This window comes from Salmo trutta, chromosome 31 (genome assembly GCF_901001165.1).
Source record: "Salmo trutta chromosome 31, fSalTru1.1, whole genome shotgun sequence".
Taxonomy (NCBI): Eukaryota; Metazoa; Chordata; class Actinopteri; order Salmoniformes; family Salmonidae; genus Salmo; species Salmo trutta.
This window is the reverse complement of record NC_042987.1, coordinates 28,180,128-28,204,887: the sequence shown is the minus strand read 5'-3', so window position 1 is coordinate 28,204,887 and position 24,760 is coordinate 28,180,128. Positions and strand designations below refer to the sequence as shown.

Below are 24,760 nucleotides of genomic sequence, written 5' to 3'. Positions count from 1 at the left end.
CACCACGAGAGATATCTTCAACCCACCAACTTACTACCCTAAGACAAGGCCAAGTATAGCCCACGAAGATCTCCGCCACTGCACAAACCCGAGTGGGGCGCCAACCTGGACAGGAAGATCACGTCAGTGACTCTATCCACTCAAGTGACGCACCCCTCCTAGGGACGGCATGGAAGAGCACCAGTAAGCCAACGACTCAGCCCCCGTAATAGGGTTAGAGGCAGAGAATCCCAGTGGAGAGAGGGGAACCGGCCAGGCAGAGACAGTAAGGAGCTGTTCGTTGCTCCAGTGCCTTTCCGTTCACCTTCACACCCCTGGGCCAGACTACACTCAATCATAGGACCCACTGAAGAGATGAGTCTTCAATAAAGACTTAAAGGTTGAGACTAAGTCTGCGTCTCTCACATGGATAGGCAGACCATTCCATAAAAATGGAGCTCTATAGGAGAAAGCATTGCCTCCAGCTGTTTGCTTAGAAATTCTAGGGACAATTAGGAGGCCTGCGTCTTGTGACCGTAGCGTACGTGTAGGTATGTACGGCAGGACCAAATCGGAAAGATAGGTAAGAACAAGCCCATGTAATGCTGTAGGTTAGCAGTAAAACCTTGAAATCAGCCCTTGCCTTAACAGGAAGCCAGTGTAGGGAGGCTAGCACTGGTGTAATATGATAACATTTTTTGGTTCTAGTCAGGATTCTAGCAGCCGTATTTAGCACTAACTGAAGTTTATTTAGTGCTTTATCCGGGTAGCCGGAAAGTAGAGCATTGCAGTAGTCTAACCTAGAAGTGACAAAAGCATGGATAAATGTTTCTGCATAATTTTTGGACAGAAAGTTTCAGATTTTTGCAATGTCACATAGATGGAAAAAAGATGTCCTTGAAACAGTCTTGAAATATTCGTCAAAAGAGAGATTACGGTCCAGAGTAATGCTGAGGTCCTTCAGTTTTATTTGAGACAACAGTACAACCATCAAGATTAATTGTCAGATCAAACAGAAGATTTATTTGTTTCTTGGGACCTAGAACTGTCCGAGTTTAAAAGTAAAACATTTTCCGCCATCCTCTTCCTTATGTCTGAAACACAGGCTTCCAGGAGGGCAATTTTGGGGCTTCACCATGTTTCATTGAAATGTACAGCTGTGTATCGTCTGCATAGCAGTGAAAGTTAGCATTATGTTTCCGAATGACATCACTATGAGGTAAAATATATAGTGAAAACAATAGTGCTCCTAAAACAGAACCTAGACAATTCTGTGCTTCCAACTTTGTGGCAACAGTTTGGAGAAGGCCCTTTCCTGTTTCAGCATGAAAATGCCCCTATGCACAAAGCGAGGTCCATTCAGAAGTGGTTTTGTCAAGATTGGTGTGGAAAAACTTGACTGGCCTGCACAAAGCCCTGACCTCAACCCCATCGATCACCTTTGGGATGAATTGAAACGCCGACTACGAGACAGGCCTAATCGCCCAACACCAGTGCCCGACCTCACTAATGCTCTTGTGGCTGAATGGAAGCAAGTCCCCACAGCAATGTTCCAACATCTAGTGGAAAGCCTTCCATGAAGAGTGGAGGCTGTTATTGCAGCAAAGAGGGGACCAACTCCATATTAATGCCCATGATTTTGGAATGAGATGTTGGTGTCCACATACTTTTGGTCATGTATTGTACTTATTCTACTCTATTTGAGGGTCTTCTGACACTACATTAGAGATGGTACTCTGCATCTCAAACTGCCCCTTCCTGTTGTTCAGCTGCCCCTGCATGTGGTTAATCGACTGCTTTACATTGTTCAGCAGGACGAAATGTCACCCCTAGAGGAAATCAGGAGGTCAACAGATTGAGATAATGAGTGAGGCTTCACACCCATTGGACCATCTTTGTTTCTTTCTCACTTAACACCAATCTTATTAGGAAAACATCTACACAATGGTGCTAAGTGCTATTTAGAAAAGCCTTACCTTGACAGACACCTTTGGACTGATGGGATGTCTTGCTCACTGATGGAAAAATGTGATTCAGATAAGAGGACGAAGCCGGAAATTTGAATATTTTTTGTGACATATCCAGAGACCAAAAACCTGATTGTAAATCAATCATTTTTTATGATATACTGCCCACAAGGGCGGGATGCTTGTCACGTCCTGACCAGTAATAGGGGTTATTTGTTATTATAGTTTGGTCAGGACGTGGCAGGGGGTGTTTGTTTTATGTGGTTTGGGATATGTATTTAGGTAAAGGGGTGTTTGGTTTATGTGGTCCGGGGTTTGTTAGTCTATGTTCTATGTTAGTATTTTTCTATGTTCTATCTAATCTATTGTATTTCTATGTTTAGTTAATTGGGGTTGGACCTTCAATTGGAGGCAGCTGGTTATTGTTGTCTCTGAGGGTCCTATAAGTAGGAGTTTGTTTTTGTGGTAGATTGTGCTTGTTTAGCTGTGTGCCTGACAAGACTGTCCAGTTCGTTTGTGTTTTGTATACGTTTATTGTGTTTCCCTTCTTCACCAAATAAAAAGAAGATGAGTATATATTTTCCCGCTGCGTCTTGGTCTTTACCCTACGACAACCGTGACAGTGCTGCTAGTAATTGTTAAAAGTATAACACCAGCTCTGGGGTTCACTCTCACTTTTAGATAAAGTTATCCAAGCATTAGACTCATCAGAAGGGTAATTGCTTAGCTCCGTGAAAATATTGGCCCCTGTTATTTTTGGCATATATTGTCCACGTTTTGCACATATTGTGAAGAATCCTTAGTCAAGTCAACATTTTGTTAGCAATTCCAGAGAAAGAACATTAAATATTCTACTTAAGGCAGTGCTTCTAGGTATGGGAGGTATAAAAGCAAGTCAAGAATCTGGTGTCTGAGTACTCATTGGAGAGGTGTCCATGGTTAGCTTTCTAGATGAATGAAGCCAGAAGCTAGCATCCTGGCTGGGTCAACAATAGATTGATACACAGCATTGGGCCTGGAGGATGAGACAGTACAGGTATCTCTCAGTTTTATGACATATTGAGTCATAATCACGACTGCTTAACTAGTGAATCTCGAGGTCATAGTGATATTCACCAATGTCATAGTAACCACTAACCAGACACTCATACTGTTATTACTAACTATGTTATGATTGTGATGTAATCAATATGTATGTAATCCATTGTTGCATAGTATTTTCTGACTGTCTATATGGAAGAAATGTGAAAGGTCATAATTATGACAAACAATTCCAACCTTTTTCCAGCAATAGTCTTATAGGCCAATATCTTATTCAATACTTTTCTCATACTGTGGCGTATATACCAAGCTAATAACAAAATGCCAAGTACCCTACCCAATCAACATAATATCAAACGCCTGCCTCCTACAAACCAAATGCCCACCAAGCTTTTAGGATGATCACATCATAATTAAGGATAATCATGGGTTTCACCCTTGGCGATGGAACATTTGAATGCGGCGGCAGGTAGCCTAGCGGTTAAGCCTACGGTTAAGAGCGTTGGGCCAGGAACTGAAAGGTCGCTGGTTCGAATCCCAGAGCCGACTAGGTGTAAAATCTGTCGATGTGCCCTTGAGCAAAGCACTTTACTTGATACCCAGCGTTATGTTGCAGCCGTAGCCATGTCATAACCGGTCATAATATGGTCATAAAACTGCCATGACTCATATATTTACACCTGTTGTGTCATATATTGCACTATTTTATGACACCTCATAGTTTTTTGGGGTATCTGTACTTTACTATTTGTATTTTCAACAACTTTTACTTTTACTTTACTACATTCCTAAAGAAAATAATGTACTTTTTTACTCCATACATTCTCCCTGACACCCAAAAGTACTCGTTACATTTTGAATGCTTAGCAGGACAGGAAAATGGTCCAATTCACGCACTTACAGTATCAAGAAAACATCCATGGTCATCCCTATTGCCTCTGGTCTGGTAGACTCACTAAACACAAATGCTTGGTTTGTAAATGATGTCTGAGTGTGCCCCTGGCTATCGTAAAAAAAGAAAAGAAAATAGTGTCGTCTGGTTTGCTTAATATAAGGAATTTGAAATGATTTCTACTTTAACTTTTGATACTTAAGTATATTTTAGCAGTTACATTTACTTTTAATACTTAAGTATATTTAAAACCAAATGCTTTTAAACTTTTACTCAAGTAGTATTTTACTGGGTGACTTTCGCTTTTAAGATATATTTACTTTTACTCAAGTATGAAAATTGTGTACTTTTTCCACTACTGCATATAAGCCATATAGACCTAGCACGTATAGATCTAGTACATATGTCAGTCATCAGTCAAAAATAGGGTGTCTTGTCCTGCTCCTGAAATCTGCTTCTGCATTCCACTCAGTCATCAGCAACAGAGCATTGGGGTAGGTGCATGTCTGACATCAATGTGTGCACAATTACAGTAATCATTTAATATTATCAATTTTCGAAAATGTTATATAACATAAGCATACTGTTGACAAGTAGGCTGTGGTGTAATGGAACGTTTTGCGGTTTTTGACCCTCTTATGTAGGTGTCATAACCAGCCTTAAAGTAACGCAATATTTTACATTTACATTTGAGTCATTTAGCAGACGCTCTTATCCAGAGCGACTTACAGTAGTGAATACATACATTTCATACATTTTTTTTTGTACTGGCCCCCTGTGGGAATTGAACCCACAACCCTGGCGTTGCATTATGACAAGTTATGTCAGCTGTCATGACATATATTATGACATAGTTATGACCATATCAAAACGTGTTATGATGCTGGGTGTCAAGTAAAGTGTTACCCACAGTTAACCTTAATTGCTCCTGTAAGATGCTCTAGATAAGAGCGCTTGCTAAAATGTAAATGGAATCTGTCTTTCTCAACCAAATTTTTATTAGCCTATCGCCAATTGATTTATTTTTTACATTGATTTAATAAGAAGTTTCAGGGGGAACAGAAAGCTATGTTGAAGATACTGTATCCCCGGCATAGAGCAGGATAGAGGCCTCTAGTGGCCAAAAGGCTGTTATAAACTGGGTGGTTTGAGCCCTGAATGCTGATTGACTGACAGGCGTGGTATATCAGACCGTATACTACAGGTATGACAAAACACTTATTTTTACTGCTCTAATTCCGTTGGTAACCAGTTTATAATAGCAATAAGGCTCCTCGGAGGTTTTTGATATATGGCCAATATACCACGGCTAAGGGCTGTGTCCAGGCACTCCGTGTTGTGTTGTGCATAAGAAAAGTCCTTAGCTGTGGTATATTGGCCATATACCACACCCCCTCAGGCCTTATTGCTTAATTATAGCATCGGCAGCACCATTGAGGGCTTCCATCATTTTAATGTAGTCAACTGGGTGGGACTTCAAACTTTATTGGCTGATCCCTGCTGATGACCCTGTTGGAGGGAGCAGCCAATTGTGAAGAAGAAAATGTACTACTTCTGAATGGAGATTGCCTTAATGGCAGTGCCCGTGTGCTCACAGACAAAATAATGGGAACTAACCTGAACTAAAATATGAACGCGACATGTAAAGTGTTTGTCCCATGTTTCATGAGCTGAAATAAAATATCCCAGAAATATTCCATACTCACAAAAAGCTTATTTCTCTCAAATTTTGTGTACAAATTTGTTTACATCTATGTTAGTGAGCATTTCTCCTTTGCCAAGATAATCCATCCACCTGACAGGTGTGACATATCAAGAAGCTGATTAAACAGCATGATCATTACACAGGTGCACCTTGTGCTGCGGACAATAAAAGGCCACTCTAAAATGTGCAGTTTTGTCACACAACACAATGCCACAGATGTCTTAAGTTTTGAGGGAATGTGCAATTGGCATGCTGACTGCAGGAATGTCCACCAGAGCTGTTGCCAGATAATTAAATGTTAATTTCTCTACCATAAGCCAACTCCAACATCGTTTTAGAGAATTTGGCAGTACGTCCAATCGGCCTCACAACCTCAGACCACGTGTAACCACGCCAGCCCAGGACTTCCACATCTGGCTTCGTCTGAGACCAGACACCCGGACAGCTGATGAAACTGTGGGTTTTTACAACCAAATAATCTCTGCACAAACTGTCAGAAACCGTCTCAGGAAAGCTCATCTGCAGTTCGGCGTCATAACCGACTTCAGTGGGCAAATGGTCACCTTCTATGGCCACTGGCACGCTGGACAAGTGTGCTCTTTACGGATGAACCCCCATTTCAACTCTACCGGGTAGATGGCAGACAGCGTGTATAGCGTTGTGTGGGCGAGCGGTTTGCTGATGTCAACGTTGTGAACAGAGTGCCCCATGGTGGGGTTATTGTATGGGCAGGCATAAGCTACGGACAACGAACACAATTGCATTTTATCTATGGCAATTTTAATGCACAGATATACCGTGACGAGATCCTGAGGCCCAATGTCGTGCTGTTCATTCGCCGCCATCACCTCATGTTTCAGCATGATAATACACGGCCCCATGTCACAAGGATCTGTACACAATTCCTGGTAGCTGAAAATGGTCTAGTTCTTCAATGGCCTGCATACTCACCAGACATTTCACCCATTGAGAATGTTTGTGATGCTCTGGGTCACCATCTATGACAGCGTGTTCCAGTTCCCGCCATTGAAGAGGAGTGGGACAACATTCCACAGGCCACAATCAACAGCCTGATCAACTCTATGCAAAGGAGAAGTGTCGTGCTGCATGAGGCAAATGGTGGTCACACTAGATACTGACTGGTTTTCTGATCCACACCCCTACCTTTTTTTAAAGGTACAGTAAGTGCCCTGCAATATCCTATATTGTCCACCAGAGAGCGGTGGTGTTATTGACTTTAGATCCAAATTGAAAAAGGTGCCTTGGACGAGTTGAGAGTCGGATCTGGCATACTCTGATGGCTGGAGAAACTATTTGTTATAAGAAATGCCTACAGCATTATAAAAATCTGACAGAATACATTCAATAATACTATATTATAACACTCATAGATTTAGTGAATATATACAGTACCAATCAAAAGTTTGGACACCTACTCGTTCAAGGGGCTTTTCTTTATTTTTACTATTTTCTGCATTGTCGAATCATAGTGAAGACATCAAAACTATGAAATAACACATATGGAATCATGTAGGAACCAAAAAAGTGTTAAGCAAATCAAATATATTTTATATTTGAGATTTTTCAAAGTAGCCACCCTTTTCCTTGATGACAGCTTTGCACACTCTTGGCATTCTCTCAACCAGATCATGAGGTAGTCACCTGGAATGCTTTTCCAACAGTATTGAAGGAGTTCCCACATATGCTGAGCACTTGTTGGCTGCTTTTCCTTCACTCTGCGGTCTAACTCATCCCAAACATCTCAATTTGGTTGAGGTCGGGGAATTGTGGAGGCCAGGTCATCTGATGCAACAGTCCATGACTTTCCTTCTTGGTCAAATAGCCCTTACACAGCCTGGAGGTGTGTTGGGTCATTGTCCTGTTGAAAAACAAATGATAGTTCTACTAAGCCCAAACCAGATGGGATGGCATATCACTGCAGAATGCTGTGGTAGCCATGCTGGTTAAGTGTGCCTTGAATTCTAAATAAATCACTAACAGTGTCACCAGCAAAGCACCCCCACACCATCACACCACCTCCTCCATGCTTCACGGTAGGAACCCCACATGCAGAGATCATCCTTTCACCTACTCTGCGTCTCACAAAGACACGGCGGTTGGAACCAAATTTGGGCCAAGCAAGTCTTCTTATTGGTGTCCTTTAGTAGTGGTTTCTTTGGGGGGGGGTCCTCAATATCAGGAAGGTGTTCCTAATGTTTGGTATAGTCAGTGTATACAAGGTTGTTATCAAAATGAATCAACGAAGAATATGAGAAAATGAACATAAACTACAGTATATGAAGAAGTCAAGATGAGAGAAGAAAGAAAAGTAGACCAGTTTCCAAAATATATCCAGAATTTATTCGCGTCCGAAGAGGATTATCAGGCTAAAGTCATGCTATTTAAAACAAATAGTTTTAGCCTCATATCTGGTCTTTTGGGATCTAAATGACCTCATTATGAAGATTTTGACAGAGAGTGGGATATGCAATCTATTCAATTTAGGAAATGAGGGTCAAGGTGGTTTCCTAGTACAGAATATTAAGCGATTAGTCAATCTTATTCCCTTTGACAAATTCTACACTTTGGGACAGGCATATGACACAGCGGGATATATCATATCTTGCCAGAACAGTACTGGTCAGTTCGACTCTATAAGCTAATCATCTATGTTTGCATCTATTGACAATGAAATGATTGGTTTACTTTGTGCTGTAAGTAAGGAGCCTTGCACAAGCCTTGTGTGAGCAGGAATGGCTCGTAGGAGCTGGAGTCGTGTTTCTGTAGCATGAGAGAGTTTGATGTACACCACCTCGACAGGACACTAGTCTTACCCCCAATCTCTCTCCTTAATTCTGAGTGCCAAGCAGAGATGCACTGGGTACCAGTTTTTGTCTTTGGTATGACTTGGCCGGGGATCAAACTCCCAATCTCAAGACAGACACAAGGCAACAAGGCCACTAAGTGCTGAGTTAGTCAACAAAAAGCCTAGCCAGTAAAGGACTTCCACAGGAATGTGCACGTGTAATATGTGACACCAATTTTACATAAACCTTCTATTTTTGAAGAATAGTGTTAATCTGTTCTCTTTGCACAAACAGACATTTTTTTCCCGGAAATCTCTGAGGAAACACAAATCTGGACAAACGGATCACATTCTAATATTGAAATGCTGACTGTCAATTTCTTCACCTCAAAAACATCAAGATCATAATATCTATTCCTAACAGTAAGCCCTCTGAAAAGCTCTCCACTTCTCTTCCCCGTCTCCCTCCCCCGTCTCCCTCCCCGTCTCCCTCTCCCTCTCTTTTTGTTGTTGTTGGTATTGATCCCCATTAGCTGTTGGGAAAGCAGCAGCTACTCTTCCTGGGGTCCACACAGAACATGAAACATGACATAGTACAGAACATTAATAGACAAGAACAGCTCAAGGACAGAACTACATACATTTAAAAATGGCACACAGTCTACATATCTAGGTCAAATAGGGGAGAGGCGTTGTGCCGTGAGGTGTTGCTTTATCTGTTTTTTCAAACCAGGTTTAAAAAAACAGCAATATGAGATGGGAGGTCCATGCAATAATGGCTCTATATAATACTGTACGCTTTCTTGAATTTGTTCTTAATTTGCGGACTATGAAAAGACTCTTGTTGGCATGTCTGGTGGGGTAAGTGTGTGTGTCACACTTACCACACACACACACACACACACACACACACACACACACACACACACACACACACACACACACCTTTCCTTACACCACAGTGAATTGCTGAGCTGTTTAAAAGGTGCTCCACTTTGACAGGGACTTGCCTCATCCAATCCAAGCTTTCTGTGTCTGTGTGGGGCGGGGACTCTGTGGGCTGCTAGTGCTGAAAGAGAGTTTTGAAACTTACCTAGAGTGTCTGTTGATGGGACAGTCTACACTGCAGCCGAGAGAGAGAGAGAGAGACTTTCACTCTCTCCTATTAGATGGACTGAGCAGGAAGAAAGAAAACGGATAAAATCAAAAGCCAAAGACTTTGACTTCAAATCAAAGCAAGTGTGTTCAGTAAAAATACTTGTTCCATACTGCCATGGCAGACAGCATGATTGAGGAGTCTGACTACTACCCTGGGAAGGATGATCTGGACTGGGGATATCAGGAAGGTAAGGGCTTTGGAGATTTTTAGTAAAAACTTGTGTACCAAACACTTGTTTCCTTTTCTCTCACAAAACATAACTTTCTTTACCATTTAGGCACTAAACAATGCATGCATTGATATGGAAATTCTTTCTTCTCACATATAAACAGAAAAAATAGCCATCTCTTCTCTCTCCCTCTCTCTCGTTCTCTATTCTCTCTCTCCCCCTCTTTCGTTCTCTATTCTCTCTCTCCCCCTCTTTCGTTCTCTATTCTCTCTCTCCCCCTCTTTCGTTCTCTATTCTCTCTCTCTCTCTCTCACATACAGTAGGTAAAGAACCCAAAGAAGGTAGGTATTTTGATCAATGCACTTCTTATTGGGGTAACTTGATCATGCACATAATGTATAGAGCTGAACTTGAGATTCTGGAGTCACACCCATGATTAAGTATTCTAAGAGAGTAGTGGTCTAGCTACCAGGCTTTTATGATTCTGGGCTTTTAAGAACTCTTGTCCAGGGCACCGTTGTGTGCATTGTCTCAAAATGCCTCTGGGCTCTTGGAGGGTAATTGTCAAGGTTTCCAGAGAGCTTTTCCAGAGAAAAGTCAAGAGCTAAACTTTTAGTAACTAATGTTGTTATTGGTGTTGACTTGAAATAAAAAGAATCTGGTTGGTAGGGGATAAAGTCATTCATACACTGAAAGAGAAGAGAGGACTTGTCTGTAGCGCTAACTAACTTAGCCTCATAAGCCAATGACTCTTGGCTATGCATCAGAAAGCTAACTGTTTCCACACATTCTTTTTATTCTGTTTTTCACACTGTGTATTCATATATTCACACAGCTCATTCTAATATATCTACTACTCTACATTGCATTTTGTTACACTGTTTATTCACACAGCGTATTTATATACTGGATTCTTGACATGGCTCACTGTCATTTATCTACCTCTGTGCATTGCTACCCACTGGGCACACACTGGTTGAATCAACGTGGTTTCCATGTCATTTCAATGAAATTACGTTGAACCAACGTGGTATAGATGTTGAATTGACGTCTGTGCCCAGTGAGTAGTATATATTTTTGGTTTGGACGCATAGATTGTATTTGGATTACTGATAGTGTTGTTTGGGTTGTTAACTGGATTCGTTGTGACATTTGTGATTTCTTGTTCTAGTTTTTGATTATTATTTGTGTACTTGTTTGACATTTTACTGCATTGTAAGGAACGAGTAACAAACATTTCGCTGCACCGCTATAACATCTGCTCAACTGTGTACGTGACCAATAAAGTTTGATTTTGTGCTATGGGCTGTCTGTGATTCAAAGCAATGGTTGTTAAGAAAGAAGAGCTAGAACATCTTTGTGTCCCTCTGGTTTGGGTTATTCCTGGTACAGACTCCCCACGTGCCCAGTTCAGTGACACTCAGGGATTGGCGTACTCTTAGCCCAGTTTAGCTTCTGTGTGTGTGTGTGTGTGTGTGTGTGTGTGTGTGTGTGTGTGTGTGTGTGCGTGTGTGCACATTTGTGTGTCCTCAGGTATACTTTGTTTATGCTGCTTGTGTATTCAAAGGCTGGATTTACACTCCACCAGACATACTCCGTCACCACTTTGTGACTTCACCACACACCATAGAGGACTCTGCATGGAGGACTCAGTGTAAGCCAGAGGTTGTAACCTCACTGAGGTTACACTAAGGAGAGCATTTGGTGAAGTTTAAGTCTAAGTTGTGTGGGTTTTCAGGTGTAGAGTGGGGTTTGCTGTTCCCTGATGCGAATGGGGAGTACCAGTCCCCGATCAACCTGAACTCCCGGGAGGCCCGTTATGACCCCTCTCTGCTGGACGTGGGGCTCACGCCCAATTATGTGGTGTGTCGGGACTGTGAGGTCATCAACGATGGACACACCGCACGCATCATTCTGAGGTCCAAATCAGGTGAAAGTTGATATTACATTACCACAGTATCATTAAAACAATGAATGGGTTAACTGTACCTGAACACTACACTAGACTGGGGATTTGCATACACCTTTTCAATGAGCTCACATTAGCCGTAATAACTGAACGTTGAGTCAATGACTGTGTGCTGCGTGTGATACACACTTAGAGAAATCAGAGTTGCACCAGAATTCAGACCTACATTCAAAACCCCCAGGTAATTTAATGTGGTCTTCATTTCCTGTGTCTGCTCTCCCATGACGCTCTGGGTTTCCTGTCTGCAGTGGTAACTGGTGGCCCATTGCCAAGTGACCACGAGTATGAGCTGCATGAGGTGCGCTTCCACTGGGGCAAGGAGAACCAGCGGGGGTCCGAACACACCGTCAACTTTAAGGCCTTCCCCATGGAGGTATGAGTCTCAGCCAAACACACACACACACACACCACACACACACACACACACACACACACACACACACACAGTCTACTTCAAGGCCATGACCATGGATGTTTGTCTCAGTTAGAGGCCACTGTCACAGTACTCAGACAGGGGGAGTTGGTATGTTATTTTCACATAAAATAAGGTTATTTCATGTCAGGGCTTTTGTAACAGAGTCCTGTACGGCTCAGTTAGTAGAGCAGGGTTGCAATTCCTGGGGCCACCTATACACAAACATGTATGCACAAATAACTGTAAGTTGCTTTGGATAAAGCATCTGTTAAATGGTATATATTAATATTATTATTATACAGTATATTAGCTCATTATTATGTTTCATATATTTACAAATCACTGAGACCATTGATGTAAACAAGCGTTTGAAAGGCCCTGAAGAAGCTATGCCGCTGGTGGTTTTGCTATATAAGCTTCCTTCTCTATCACAGGTGCTTGGTGCTCTATTTCAAATTGAAGAGTGCACTTACGTCCCATACACCTGCTCTGTCTCGGCCCTGTCTTCTACAGCCTCATTCTGCCTATGATCTGTCTGTCTGTCTGTCTGTCTGTCTGTCTGTCTGTCTGTCTGTCTGTCTGTCTGTCTGTCTGTCTGTCTGTCTGTCTGTCTGTCTGTCTGTCTGTCTGTCTGTCTGTCTGTCTGTCTGTCTCTGAATATCATATGTGGTTGATCTCTTTTGTGATCAACTTCCCTATAATATGATACAATATAAATATGATAAAATAAGTGTGCTTCCCCCCAGCTCCATCTGATCCACTGGAACACAACGCTGTTCAACAGTGTGGAAGAAGCCCTGGCGAAGAAGAACGGAGTTCTCATCATCGCTCTGTTTGTGCAGGTATTGATTGCTTTGGTTCACTCTGTAGTGATATGAGAATCCTCTCTTCTCATGGTCAGTATGGTTCTTTTAGGGACTTGCCAACTTGGTACTGTAATTTATATCATATATTCATATGAGCTTTGACACTAAAGTCAACATATATCCACTTGTTTTTTAATTGGACTGAGAAAACCCCCAACATTCAAATAACCACAATAACATTTGATTGACGTGAGCTGGCTTGAGGCTTACTGTTTACCTAAATGTATAAGACCGTCTGTTTTAAGTGAACACATCACTTTGTCCTTCCTGTTTTTGAAAGCTCCAAGAGTTTCCCCCACCACCACCAACACATCCTGGCAGGACTCACGTTAGCAGCCCCATGTTAACACCTGTTAACGTCACAACATAATGCTTATATGTTAGGACAGTGATATTCAAACTCGGTGTCGCAAAAACTGCAGTGGGGTCACCAAATTATTAATATTATTTTAATATTTTAATATTTTTTAGGAAGAGTACAGATTATTGTATGGGATGTTTTTGAGAAAGAATTTGAAAAATGTAATTGGTTTATTTTCATTTTGATAAGCGATGAAAATGTAATGAATTGAAGGTTATTTGTTAATGTAAAAATCGAAATGGACAGATTTTTAAGGTTGTGTCATTATATTTGGGGTGGGTTGGGGTCTTGAAAAAAATGCTAAAACAAATGGGGCCCCCAAAAATTCTGGCAGAAAAAAAGGGTCCCTGCTGAAAAGGTTTGAATATCACTGTGTTAGGACCCTCTTTCCTTAACTCTTTTTGACTCAATGCCCTTGACGTTGTTTCCTTCAGATAGGGAAGGAGCATCTGGGGTTGAAGGCTATAACAGAAGTGCTGCAGGACCTACAATACAAGGTAAGACGTTGCCGTCCATTTTGTTGTCCAAGTGATATTGTTATGGCGATGATGTTATGGTTATGAGTTTTCATGGTGATGAGAGGGCAGAGGTTATGATAAATTACTGATATGAGCTAAGGGTGTAGAAGCCCAATGCTTAACTGAGAGATAGAGGAAGACATTCAGAACATAGGCATTCAAATTAGGGCCCGTGCTATCAGGGCTACTTGGGACGTCCCTACTCCATTGAAGTTGACATTTAAAAGGGTTAAAGTAAGGGTTAAGGTTAGGGTTAAGGTTAGGGTAAGGGTAGGAGTTCAGGTCCCAAGACGTCCCTACCCTAAATAGCATTAACCATCAAATTAGGCAGTTAACAGACAAATCAGCAAAGCTGCAATGGTTGGAGCATGCAGCAATTTATTCATTTATTGATTTTTCAATGAAACCTGATGCAATTAATGCTCCAGATTGATTTGAGGAAGGAAGAGGGAAGAGGTCCAGTAGTACAGATGACATGGTGGCTGAATGAAGAGTACATTACAAATGAAGCAAAACAACCAATATTTTTTGTTTTGTTTTGACTTATCTTTACAGGGGAAGACCAAAATAATACCGTGCTTCAATCCCAACACACTACTTCCTGGTGAGTCCTTCATCTAATTGTGTATAATTCCTGCTTGCATGTATGGTGTGACACAGTATTAGATGAAGTTATGGTGTGTGTTTGTTACTCCCTCCAGACCCTCTCCTGAGAGACTACTGGGTGTATGAGGGCTCCCTGACCACACCTCCATGTAGTGAGAACGTCACCTGGATCCTGTACCGTTACCCACTCACTATCTCACAGTTACAGGTAGGCCATCTGACACAATGGCCTGGTTCAACCAATCAAATGTATTTTATAAATCCATTTTTACATCAGCAGTTGTCACACTTAAATCTTTTGTCTTGCCAATTCACCCTCTTAACACACACATACACAATCAATGTCTCAATTGTCTCAAAGCTTAAAAACCCTTATTTAACCTGTGTCCTCCCCTTCATCTACACTGATTGAAGTGGATTTAACAAGTGACATCAATAAGGGATCATAGATTTTACCTGGATTCACCTGGTCAGTCTATGTCGTGGAAAGAGCAAGTGTTCCTAATGTTTTGTACACTGTGTACTGCCGACGTGATCACCCGATGTGGTCTCAACAGGCTATTCTGTTACGATGTCGCTGAAGAACCATCTACCAGCCCCGGCCCGCTAGCTTTTCTGAACGCTGTGTCCCCTGCTCGCCTAGCGTAGTAGTGACAACCGAACGGCACCCTGACTCACCTATTGTTGCTCTTTTGACCCTATGATCACTCAGCTACACAGCTGATGTCCCCTGGACTGTTTCAATAACACGGTACCTCATTTTCTTTACCTGTCGGCCCCAGCCTCGAACTCAGGTCCTGTATGTAGCTAACTATACTGCTCTGCCCATTCATCACCATTTACCCTTTGTTGTCTTAGCTCTCTTAATCAACACCTGTGATTGCTTTATGCCTCTCTCTAATGTCAATATGCCTTGTCTACTGCTGTCTTGGCTAGTTCTTATTGTTTTGTTTCACTGTAGAGCCGTCAGTCCCGCTCAGCATGTCTTAGATAGCTCTTTTGTTGCACCCCACACACATGCGGAGACCTCACCTTGCTTAACTGGTGCCTCCAGAGACGAAACCTCTCTCATCGTCACTCAACATCTAGGTTTACCTCCACTGTACTCACATCCTACCATACCATTGTCTGTACATTATGCCCTGAATCTATTCTACCACGCCCAGAAATCTGCTCCTTTTATTCTCTGTTCCCAACGCACTAGACGACCAGTTCTTATATCCTTCATCCTCTGGTGATGTAGAGATTATCCCAGGCCCTGTAGCCCCAAGTTCCACTCCTATTCCCCAGGCGCTATCATTTGTTGACTTCTGTAACCATAAAAGCCTTGGGTTCATGCATGTTAACATCCTCCCTAGTTTGTTTTATTCACTGTTTTAGCACACTCCACCAACCCTGATGTCCTAGCCGAGTCTGAATCCTGGCTTAGGAAGGCCACCAAAAATTCTGTAATTTACATCCCCAACTATAACATTTTCCGCCAAGATAGAACTGCCAAAGGGGGTGGAGTTGCAATCTACTGCAGAGGTGTTCTGTCTTACTATCCAGGCCTGTACCCAAACCGTTTGAGCTTCTACTTTTAAAAATCCACCTTTCCAGATACAAGTCTCTCACTGCTGCCGCTTGTTATAGACCCCCCTCAGCCCCCAGCTGTGCCCTAGACACCATATGTGAATTAATTGCCCCCCATTTATCTTCAGAATTTGTACTGTTAGGTGACTTAAACTGGGACATGCTTAACACCCCGGCCATCGTACAATCTAAGCTAGATGCCCTCAATCTCACACAAATGATTAAGGAACCTACCAGGTACAACCCTAAATCCGTAAACACGGACACCCTCATAGATATCATCCTGACCAACCTGCCCTCTAAATACACCTCTGCTGTTTTCAATCAGGATCTCAGCGATCACTGCCTCATTGCCTGCGTCCGTAATCGGTCCGCTGTCAAATGACCAACCCTCATCAATGTCAAACGCTCCCTAAAACACTTCAGCGAGCAGGCCTTTCTAATAGACCTGGCCCGGGTATCCTGGAAGGATATTGACCTCATTCCGTCAGTAGAGGATGCCTGGTTATTCTTTAAAAGTGCTTTCCTCACCATCTTAAATAAGCATGCCCCATTCAAAAAATGTAGAACTAAGAACAGATATATCCCTTGGTTCACTCCAGACTTGACTGCCCTTGACCAGCACAAAAACATCCTGTGGCGTACGGCATTAGCATCGAATAGCCCCCGTGATATGCAACTTTTCAGGGAAGTTAGGAACCAATATACTCCGGCAGTTACGAAAGCAAAGGCTAGCTTTTTCTAACAGAAAAGTGCATCCTGTAGCACAAACTCCAAAAAGTTCTGGGACACTAAAGTCCATGGAGAATAAGAGCACATGTCACCAACGATAAGTCTACGATAATCAATAATTATAATAAGCATTGTCATATGGCTGGCCATGCTTTCCACCTGGCTACCCCTAACCTGGTCAACAGCTCTGCACCCCCCGCAGCAACTTACCCAAGCCTCCCCACTTCTCCTTCATCCAAATCCAGATAGCTGATGTTCTGAAAGAGCTGCAAAATCTGCACCCCTACAAATCAGATGGGCTAGACAATCTGGACCCTCTCTTTCTAAAATGATCCGCCAAAACTGTTGCAACCTCTATTACTAGCCTGTTCGACCTCTCCTTTGTATCGTCTGAGATCCCTAAAGATTGTAAATCTGCCGCGGTCATCCCCCTCTTCAAAGGGGGAGACACTCTAGACCCAAACTGTTACAGACCTATATCTATCCTACCCTGCCTTTCTAAAGTCTTCGAAAGCCAAGAACAAACAGATCACCGACCATTTTGAATCCCACTGTACCTTCTCCGCTATGCAATCGGGTTTCCGAGCTGGTCATGGGTGCACCTCAGCCACGCTCAAGGTGCTAAACAATATCATAACCATTGATAAAAGACAATACGGTGCAGCCTTCTTCATCGACCAGGCCAAGGCTTTCAACTCTGTCAATCACCACATTCTTATCAGCAGACTCAACAGCCTTGCTTTCTCAAATGACTGCCTCGCCTGGTTCCCCAACTACTTCTCAGATAGAGTTTAGTGTGTCAAATCGGAGGGCCTGTTGTCCGGACCTCTGGCAGTCTCTGACGCTTTTCTCTGTATACATCAATGATGTCGCTCTCGTTGCTGGTGATTCTCTGATCCACCTCTACACAGACGACACCATTCTGTATACTTCTGGCCCTTCTTTGGACACTGTGTTAACAAACCTACAGACGAGCTTCAATGCCATACAACACTCCTTCCATGGCCTCCAACTGCTCTTAAATGCAAGTAAAACTAAATGCATGCTCTTCAACCGATCGCTGCCTGCACCCGCTCGCCCATCTTGCATCACTACTCTGGACGGTTCTGACTTAGAATATGTGGACAACTACAAATACCTAGGTGTCTGGTTAGACTGTAAACTTTCCTTCCAGACTCACATTAAGCATCTCCAATCCAAAATTAAATCTAGAATCGGCTTCCTATTTCGCAACAAAGCCTCCACTCATCCTGCCAAACATACCCTCATAAAACTGACTATCCTACCGATCCTTGACTTCGGCGATGTCATTTACAAAATAGCCTCCAACACTCTACTCAGCAAATTGGATGTAGTCTATCACAGTGACATCCGTTTTGTCACCAAAGCTCCATATACTACCCACCACTGCGACCTGTATGCTCTCGTTGGCTGGCCCTCGCTTCATACTCGTCACCAAACCCACTGGCTCCAGGTAATCTATAAGTCTTTGCTAGGTAAAGCCCCGCCTTATCTCAGCTCACTGGTCACCCACCCATAGCACGCACTCCAGCAGGTATATTTCACTGGTCATACCCAAACCCAATTCCTCCTTTGGCCGCCTTTCCTTCCAGTTCTCTGCTGCTAATGACTGGAACGAATTGCAAAAATTACTGAAGCTGGAGTCTTATATCTCCCTCACTAACTTTAAGCATCAGCTGTCAGAGCAGCTTACCGATCATTGCATCTGTTCACAGCCTATCTGTAAATAGCCCACCCTACTACCTCATCCCCATATTGTTATTTTTTTTGCTCCTTTGCACTCCAGTATCTCTACTTGCACAGTCATCTTCTGCACATCTATCACTCCAGTGTTAATGCTAAATTGTAATTATTTTGCCACTATGGCCTATTTATTGCCTTACCTCCCTAATCTTACTACATTTGCTCACACTGTATATAGATTTTTCTATTGTGTTATTGACTGTCCATTTGTTTATCCCATGTATTACTCTGTGTTGTTTGTGTCACACTGCTTTGCTTTATCTTGGCCAGGTCGCAGTTGTAAATGAGAACTTGTTCTCAACTGGCCTACCTGGTTAAATAAAGGTGAAATAAGAAAATAAAAAAATAACCGGAATAGGGCTCACATGGAAAGAGGAGTCTAAAATAGCCCAGGACAGGCATACAGTAAAATGCTAATATTTATCCACACCGTAATCACTACACAGAACACTTAATTAATCCATCACCACTCATTCCCTTCTATTTAACTTCTCTCTCTTTCTTCCTCCATTTCCCTAATTTCCCTCATCTCATCACTCTCTCTCTCTCTGTCTCATCCCTCTCTCTTTCTCATCCCTCTCTCTTTCTCATCCCTCTCTCCCAGATAGAGGAGTTCAGGAGGCTGAGGTCCCATCTAAAAGGTGCTGAGCTTCCTGAGGGAAACGATGGGATGTTGGGAGACAACTTCCGCCCCACTCAGCCCCTTAGTGACAGGATGGTCCGGGCTGCCTTCCAGTGACACCCCCTCCCCCAGTCCATCCTCCATGGCGAATCCCTAGCTACATGTTCCACAGGTAAAGGTCAACAGTCAGACTGTTCTAAGCCCCACACAACCTCACATATAGTTTCAGGCCCTTAGAAGGTTTGTTTTTAGAAGTTGTGGCCCTCTTTCTTGCGGAGATGTACTTTTAGCAATACAGCCAATAGTTTAGCAGCGGTCCTGAGTGGCGCAGCGGTCTAAGGCACTGTATCGCAGGGCTAGAGGCGTCACTACAGACCCGGGTTTGAGCCCATGCTGTATCACAACCAGCCGTGATCGGGAGTCATATAGGGCGGCGCACAATTGGCCCAGCGTTGTCCGGGTTAGGGGAGGGTTTGGCTGGGGGGGACTTTACAAGTAGGCCGTCATTGTAAATAGGAATTTGTTCTTAACTGACTTGCCTCATTAAAAAGGTTAAATAAAAATGAAATATTGATGCATAGACTATGTTCTTCCATGACCTGGATTGATGGATAATAATGTATACCACAAAGAAACATGTATCAGGGTCACATTGGCTTGCCCTGGAAGTTATAGTTTAACGGAAATAGGCCAGGTATTTCCCAGAGGTACAATCATAACGGTACCACTAAACACTGGAGCAGTGGCAGAGCTACAGTAATAATGATCTAACCCAGTTCTCCCACTAATCTAGGACTAGCTGTGTTGTGTTTGGACCGGAGCGATATATCTATTTTAGAGCTAGCATTGGGAACACCTAGGATACTGGCAAATTACTCATTTTGAAAGGAGTGGGTGGATTTGGATGTGCTCAATTGAGGGCACATGGACAAAATGTGTCTAGACTCACAACTGTATTATGCAAATAGTGAAGAGAAAGAACAGGATTGTATCAGATAGCCAGATAAGCCCATTGCTTGGTAGTTTGACAGTGTAAGTATAAGTATATCAACGTTTCAACTGGGTGGAAAAAGTTGTATAATAGTTGTGAGCTGCTATGTAGCTACAGAGGGAAATGTCAGAGGGACTGTGGAAGAGATAGTGGAGTATTGTCTCTGGTAAGGGATATTTAAGTGGTCATGTGACCTGGCCAGACCTGAGAGGGGCCAGGAAAGGAGGAATAGAGGAAGAAGTAGGAGGGATAAAGGAAGGGGGTTCTGAAGGGACTCCAATTGCATAATTAAGCAATACCTTAAATTACATTGCCAAACCATTCGTAGTTAATTATAAGGGAATAATGCATGTAATTACATTGTAGCATGTTTGTAAATGCAGGTACTGTAGTTAAATGGGTTTGCCAAATGTTAGTTCTGTTTACCATGGAAATACAAAAAGGACGGTGGTCAGTACTGCATAATTGCATGTACTTACGAGATATAATTGTAACAATCATATAAAGTGCATAAGTGATTTTATAGGTTATTGCACCAGTAGGTACTCTGGAATAAGGATTATGTGACAAAACGTGTGGCCGAAAACATCACATTTCTAGCTCTGTAACCATCATAGCTCATCCAAAGAAAACAGGATATTAGTTTGTGCATTTAAGTTTGGAAAATATTACATCTTAACATTGCACAATGTCCAACAATTCCAATCCAAAACATGGGACTTATAAAATAGCACTTTGCTCTTCTATCTGCCATCTTTGTTTCCAAAGTCTTAGGGCGACATTATTGCTGGAATGTTCCGACATCTACAAAACATTCCCTTTTTTCTTTTCATAGTGAAACAAGAGGAGGAGATAAAGGAGGGGAGAGGGAGAAACAACCTTGCTGACTCGGCCGGATGGTTGGAATTTATGTTACATTGGATCACTTGGACTGGGAGGGAGCTAACAAAGGCACCATTTTACTCTGTGTTGATGAAGGCAGTGCTGACAGATCAACCGGCTGACTTCACCTGTGACCTGGAACCAATGGCATATATCAGTTTTCAAACAATGTAAAAAAATAAATATATATTGAGTTAATAAAGTCGCATACAAACATGGTCTCTTTTTCTCTTTCTTGAGTAAGGCAGCTCCATAATGCAGGGGTTTCAGCCTAGCTCAGTGCTTTCTGTGGAGGGACAGCCAGCGGAAAATACAGTGTCGGGATTGGTAATCATCTCTAGTTGTGCTGTGATTGGCTCAGTCTTGTCACTCACGGAGACACTGCGTCACAGCAAAATCTACAGGGAGAGCTAGAAAGTTCAAGCCCCTTTGGGTGCTGCAATAGATTTACATTAGAAGTGCCCATCCAAGAAGGATCAAGGTCATTGGCCACAGATAGCAAGCTAGATAAGCAGTTATCATCATGAATCACGTCAACAATCTACTGCCAAATCCTTTTCAATCCATGTCATATGAAGAGAAATTATAGATAAAAAGTATCGGTGCTCATCGGCCATTGGACATAAACATTACACAACAAGTTGGAAATCGCAAATTCAACAATGAGGTGGTGGAAGGAATCAGTGGTTAACTGCAAGCGTTGCAAAGCAATCACCATTTTTCTTCCCCTGCCTGCTATTCGGTGGAGTGGGTGTGTGGTCCAAGTCTGGGTTTAAGGGTCTCTTTTCCAAGCTTAAAAGGATAAACATTCACAAGTTAAGGTTGGGTAGGTTACGTTCAAATGGCTCTCCTGTGAAGTCGTGACTTGCGACATACACATAGTTTCCTGAATCGGGTCACAAATTACAGTTACTAGTTACCTGTCCAAAATTGTAATCGGTAACGTAACTTTTGGATTACCCAAACTCAGTAACGTAATCTGATTACATTCACTTACTTTTAGATTACTTTCCCCTTAAGAGACATTAGAAAAAGACAAACATGTATGTTACCAATTGAACAACATCGATTGCAGGATAAATCATTGTTAAAGTTTACATAGCTGGCCATATATGGATGTTAAATTTTACTTTATGGGTCAGTTATGTAGGCTTCTTCTAACCCATCGCTTTCTACCACATATAGTAATACGATTCAATTAGACATTGATTTTTAATGTAAATATATATCAGAATTCCAGTCATTCCAATAAATGTTATACCCCTTGATCTTCAAGAATAGGACTTAGAACCTTCACTCTGTACCTAACACTTCTCCCCCCTTCCCTTTTAAATGGTCTCCCTCAGGTTTTACGTATCTGGGTATATTTGTAACTCCTAAATTCCAACAAATGTACAAAGCCAATTTTGTTCCCTTGTTTGACACAATAAGACAGGATCTGGAGCGCTGGAACTCTCTTCCGATTTCATGGTTGGGTAGAATATCCCTCTTGAAAATGAACATTTTACCTAGGCTACTTTACCCAATCCAAATGATCCCAGTATTACTCTCCAATAAGGTAATAAAGGATGTAAATGGATGGCTAAGTTCCTTTATATGGAGTAAACGCAAGCCAAGACTTAAGATGGCAATATTGCAGCTGCCAAATTCTATGGGTGGCTTGGATCTACCCAATATCAGGCTCTATCAGTGGTGTGCCCACCTATGTTATATCTCAGACTGGATCACAAACGATGACTCCTCTATTTGGTTAGACATTGAGACTTCTCTTTCAAACTACCCTTTACAGGACCTTTTGTTTCTCACAAGTTTCAAGTCTGTAAAAGATCGCTGTAACAACCCCATTACACTTAACACACTCAAAGTATGGAGGTCAGTTCAACGTTTCCTGGGAAGGTCCAAACTAACCTCTGCTCTTACCCCAATTCTTAACAACCCAGATTTTGTCCCAGGATTGCTGGATGCTGGCTTTAACGTTTGGCTTAATAAGGGCATACGCAGACTAAATGACTTATTTGCGGATAAGATTTTATTGTCATTTGAGCAGATGGTCGAGAAATATCAACTCCCAAAGCAGGACTTTTTCCGTTTCCTACAAGTAAGACACTATATTCTGAAGAGCACCACCTTAATTGGTAACCCTGATATGTCTGTCATTGAAAGAATGCTTTTTTCCCCACAAAGGAAAATGTCTGTAAGTCTGTTTTATGATGCTTTAAGGTCCTTTTCCGCTGTCGACACACAGAGGGTGAAACAAGTGTGGGAGAAAGAACTGTCTGTTACTATTGACGAAGAGATGTGGGAGGACATTTGGAAATATGCAAAAACAATATCTATATGTAATCGTACTAGAGCAATTCAATTAAGAATAATACACAGATTGCATATATCCCCAAATCGCAGACATGCATTTAGCCCCGCTTCCTCCTCTCCTCAGTGTCTCAAATGTAAAACTGATACAGGCACCCTAACACATTGTTTATGGTCATGTCCCAAAATACAAAGATATTGGTCTGGTGTTCTGCAAGAGATTGAAAAGATCCTAGGGGTCGATCTAGAATTGGACCCAGTTTCTCTACTGTTAGTTCTCCCTAGTAGGCATGTAACTTCTGTGGGTAAGAGGAGGCTTTACAACATCCTCACCTTCGCAGCGAGAAAAAACATACTTTTACAGTGGATTAGTGATAAGGTTCCCTCTATTAAAGATTGGCATAAGATACTATTGGAATGGGTCCCGCTGGAATATCTGACATGTTCATTGCACTCTAAGACAGATCAGTTCTACAAAGTATGGGAACCTTACCTAAATTACCTAGAACCTGAAGTATCAGCTATTATGCTGCAAGGATTCTCTTAGAATGGTGATCTATGTATTCCAGAATTACACTGTACGGTCCGTGTGAGGAACTCAACTTCTTGGTTTAAACTGAGCATTTTATTTTATTTATTTATTATGTCTTTATTGTTATTTTTTTTTCTGTTTATGTTTGTTTAAAATGTATGTATTGAGGGATGCAATGGGGGGGATGGGGTGAGAGAAGCGGGGAGAGGGAAACGGTGGGTGTGTGTGTACGTGCGTGCATACATACGGATATGTGTAAGCGAGTGCTGTTTTTTTTGCCTTGTCTTTGTTGTTGTATCTCTTGATATGGGTGAAAATTGTGAAACTCCAATAAAAAATACTGTTACAAAAAAGAATAGGACTTAGAAGTATAGATTAGCCAAATTGTTTCATCTGAGCATAACCCCAAAACTGAGGACTTATTAGCCAGCCCTACTCTGTTGTTTATGATTTTGTTGTCATGGAGGACTGATTGGGCTCATTGATTCAAGTTGGAAAAATAAAAACTGCACTCATTGAATGGCATGCTTTGAGCACTACTGAAAAATGCTATTTACATGTGAAAAATGAATGCCATATGCTGCATTTGCTATAGGCCTATTGCTGACCTTTTTGTTGGTGACACTTTGGTATCTTCATAATATGTAGCTGTTTAAAGGGCAAATCCACAGATGAAACAATAATAAAACATACACTGGACAGAGGAAGATTGGAAAAAAGTGTTATGGACAGACAAATCTAAGTTTGAGGTGTTCGGATCACAAAGAAGAACATTCATGAGACGCACGAAAAGATGCTGGAGTAGTGCTTAACGCCATCTGTCAAGCATGGTGGAGGCAATGTGATGGTCTGGGGGTGCTTTGGCGGTGGTAAAGTGGGAGATTTGTACAGGGTTAAAGGTG

General features: G+C 42.1%; 1 protein-coding gene across 2 annotated transcripts; it reads left to right on the top strand.

Moving 5' to 3' along the window:
• Nucleotides 1-9,483: 9,483 nt before the first annotated feature.
• Nucleotides 9,484-21,237, top strand: LOC115169863 (carbonic anhydrase-related protein). 2 transcript variants are annotated; one of them, XM_029725919.1, is made up of 10 exons: nt 9,484-9,736; nt 10,039-10,059; nt 11,457-11,648; nt 11,936-12,060; nt 12,849-12,944; nt 13,764-13,826; nt 14,403-14,451; nt 14,549-14,661; nt 19,126-19,315; nt 20,970-21,237. In XM_029725919.1, exons 1-9 carry the CDS (start codon nt 9,664-9,666, stop codon nt 19,258-19,260), a joined length of 867 nt encoding a protein of 288 aa, XP_029581779.1. In that variant the 5' UTR covers nt 9,484-9,663; the 3' UTR covers nt 19,261-19,315; nt 20,970-21,237. The 2 variants fall into 2 exon arrangements, with proteins under 2 accessions (XP_029581779.1, XP_029581780.1); XM_029725920.1 differs by lacking the exon at nt 10,039-10,059.
• The last annotated feature ends 3,523 nt before the right edge of the window (nt 21,238-24,760 follow it).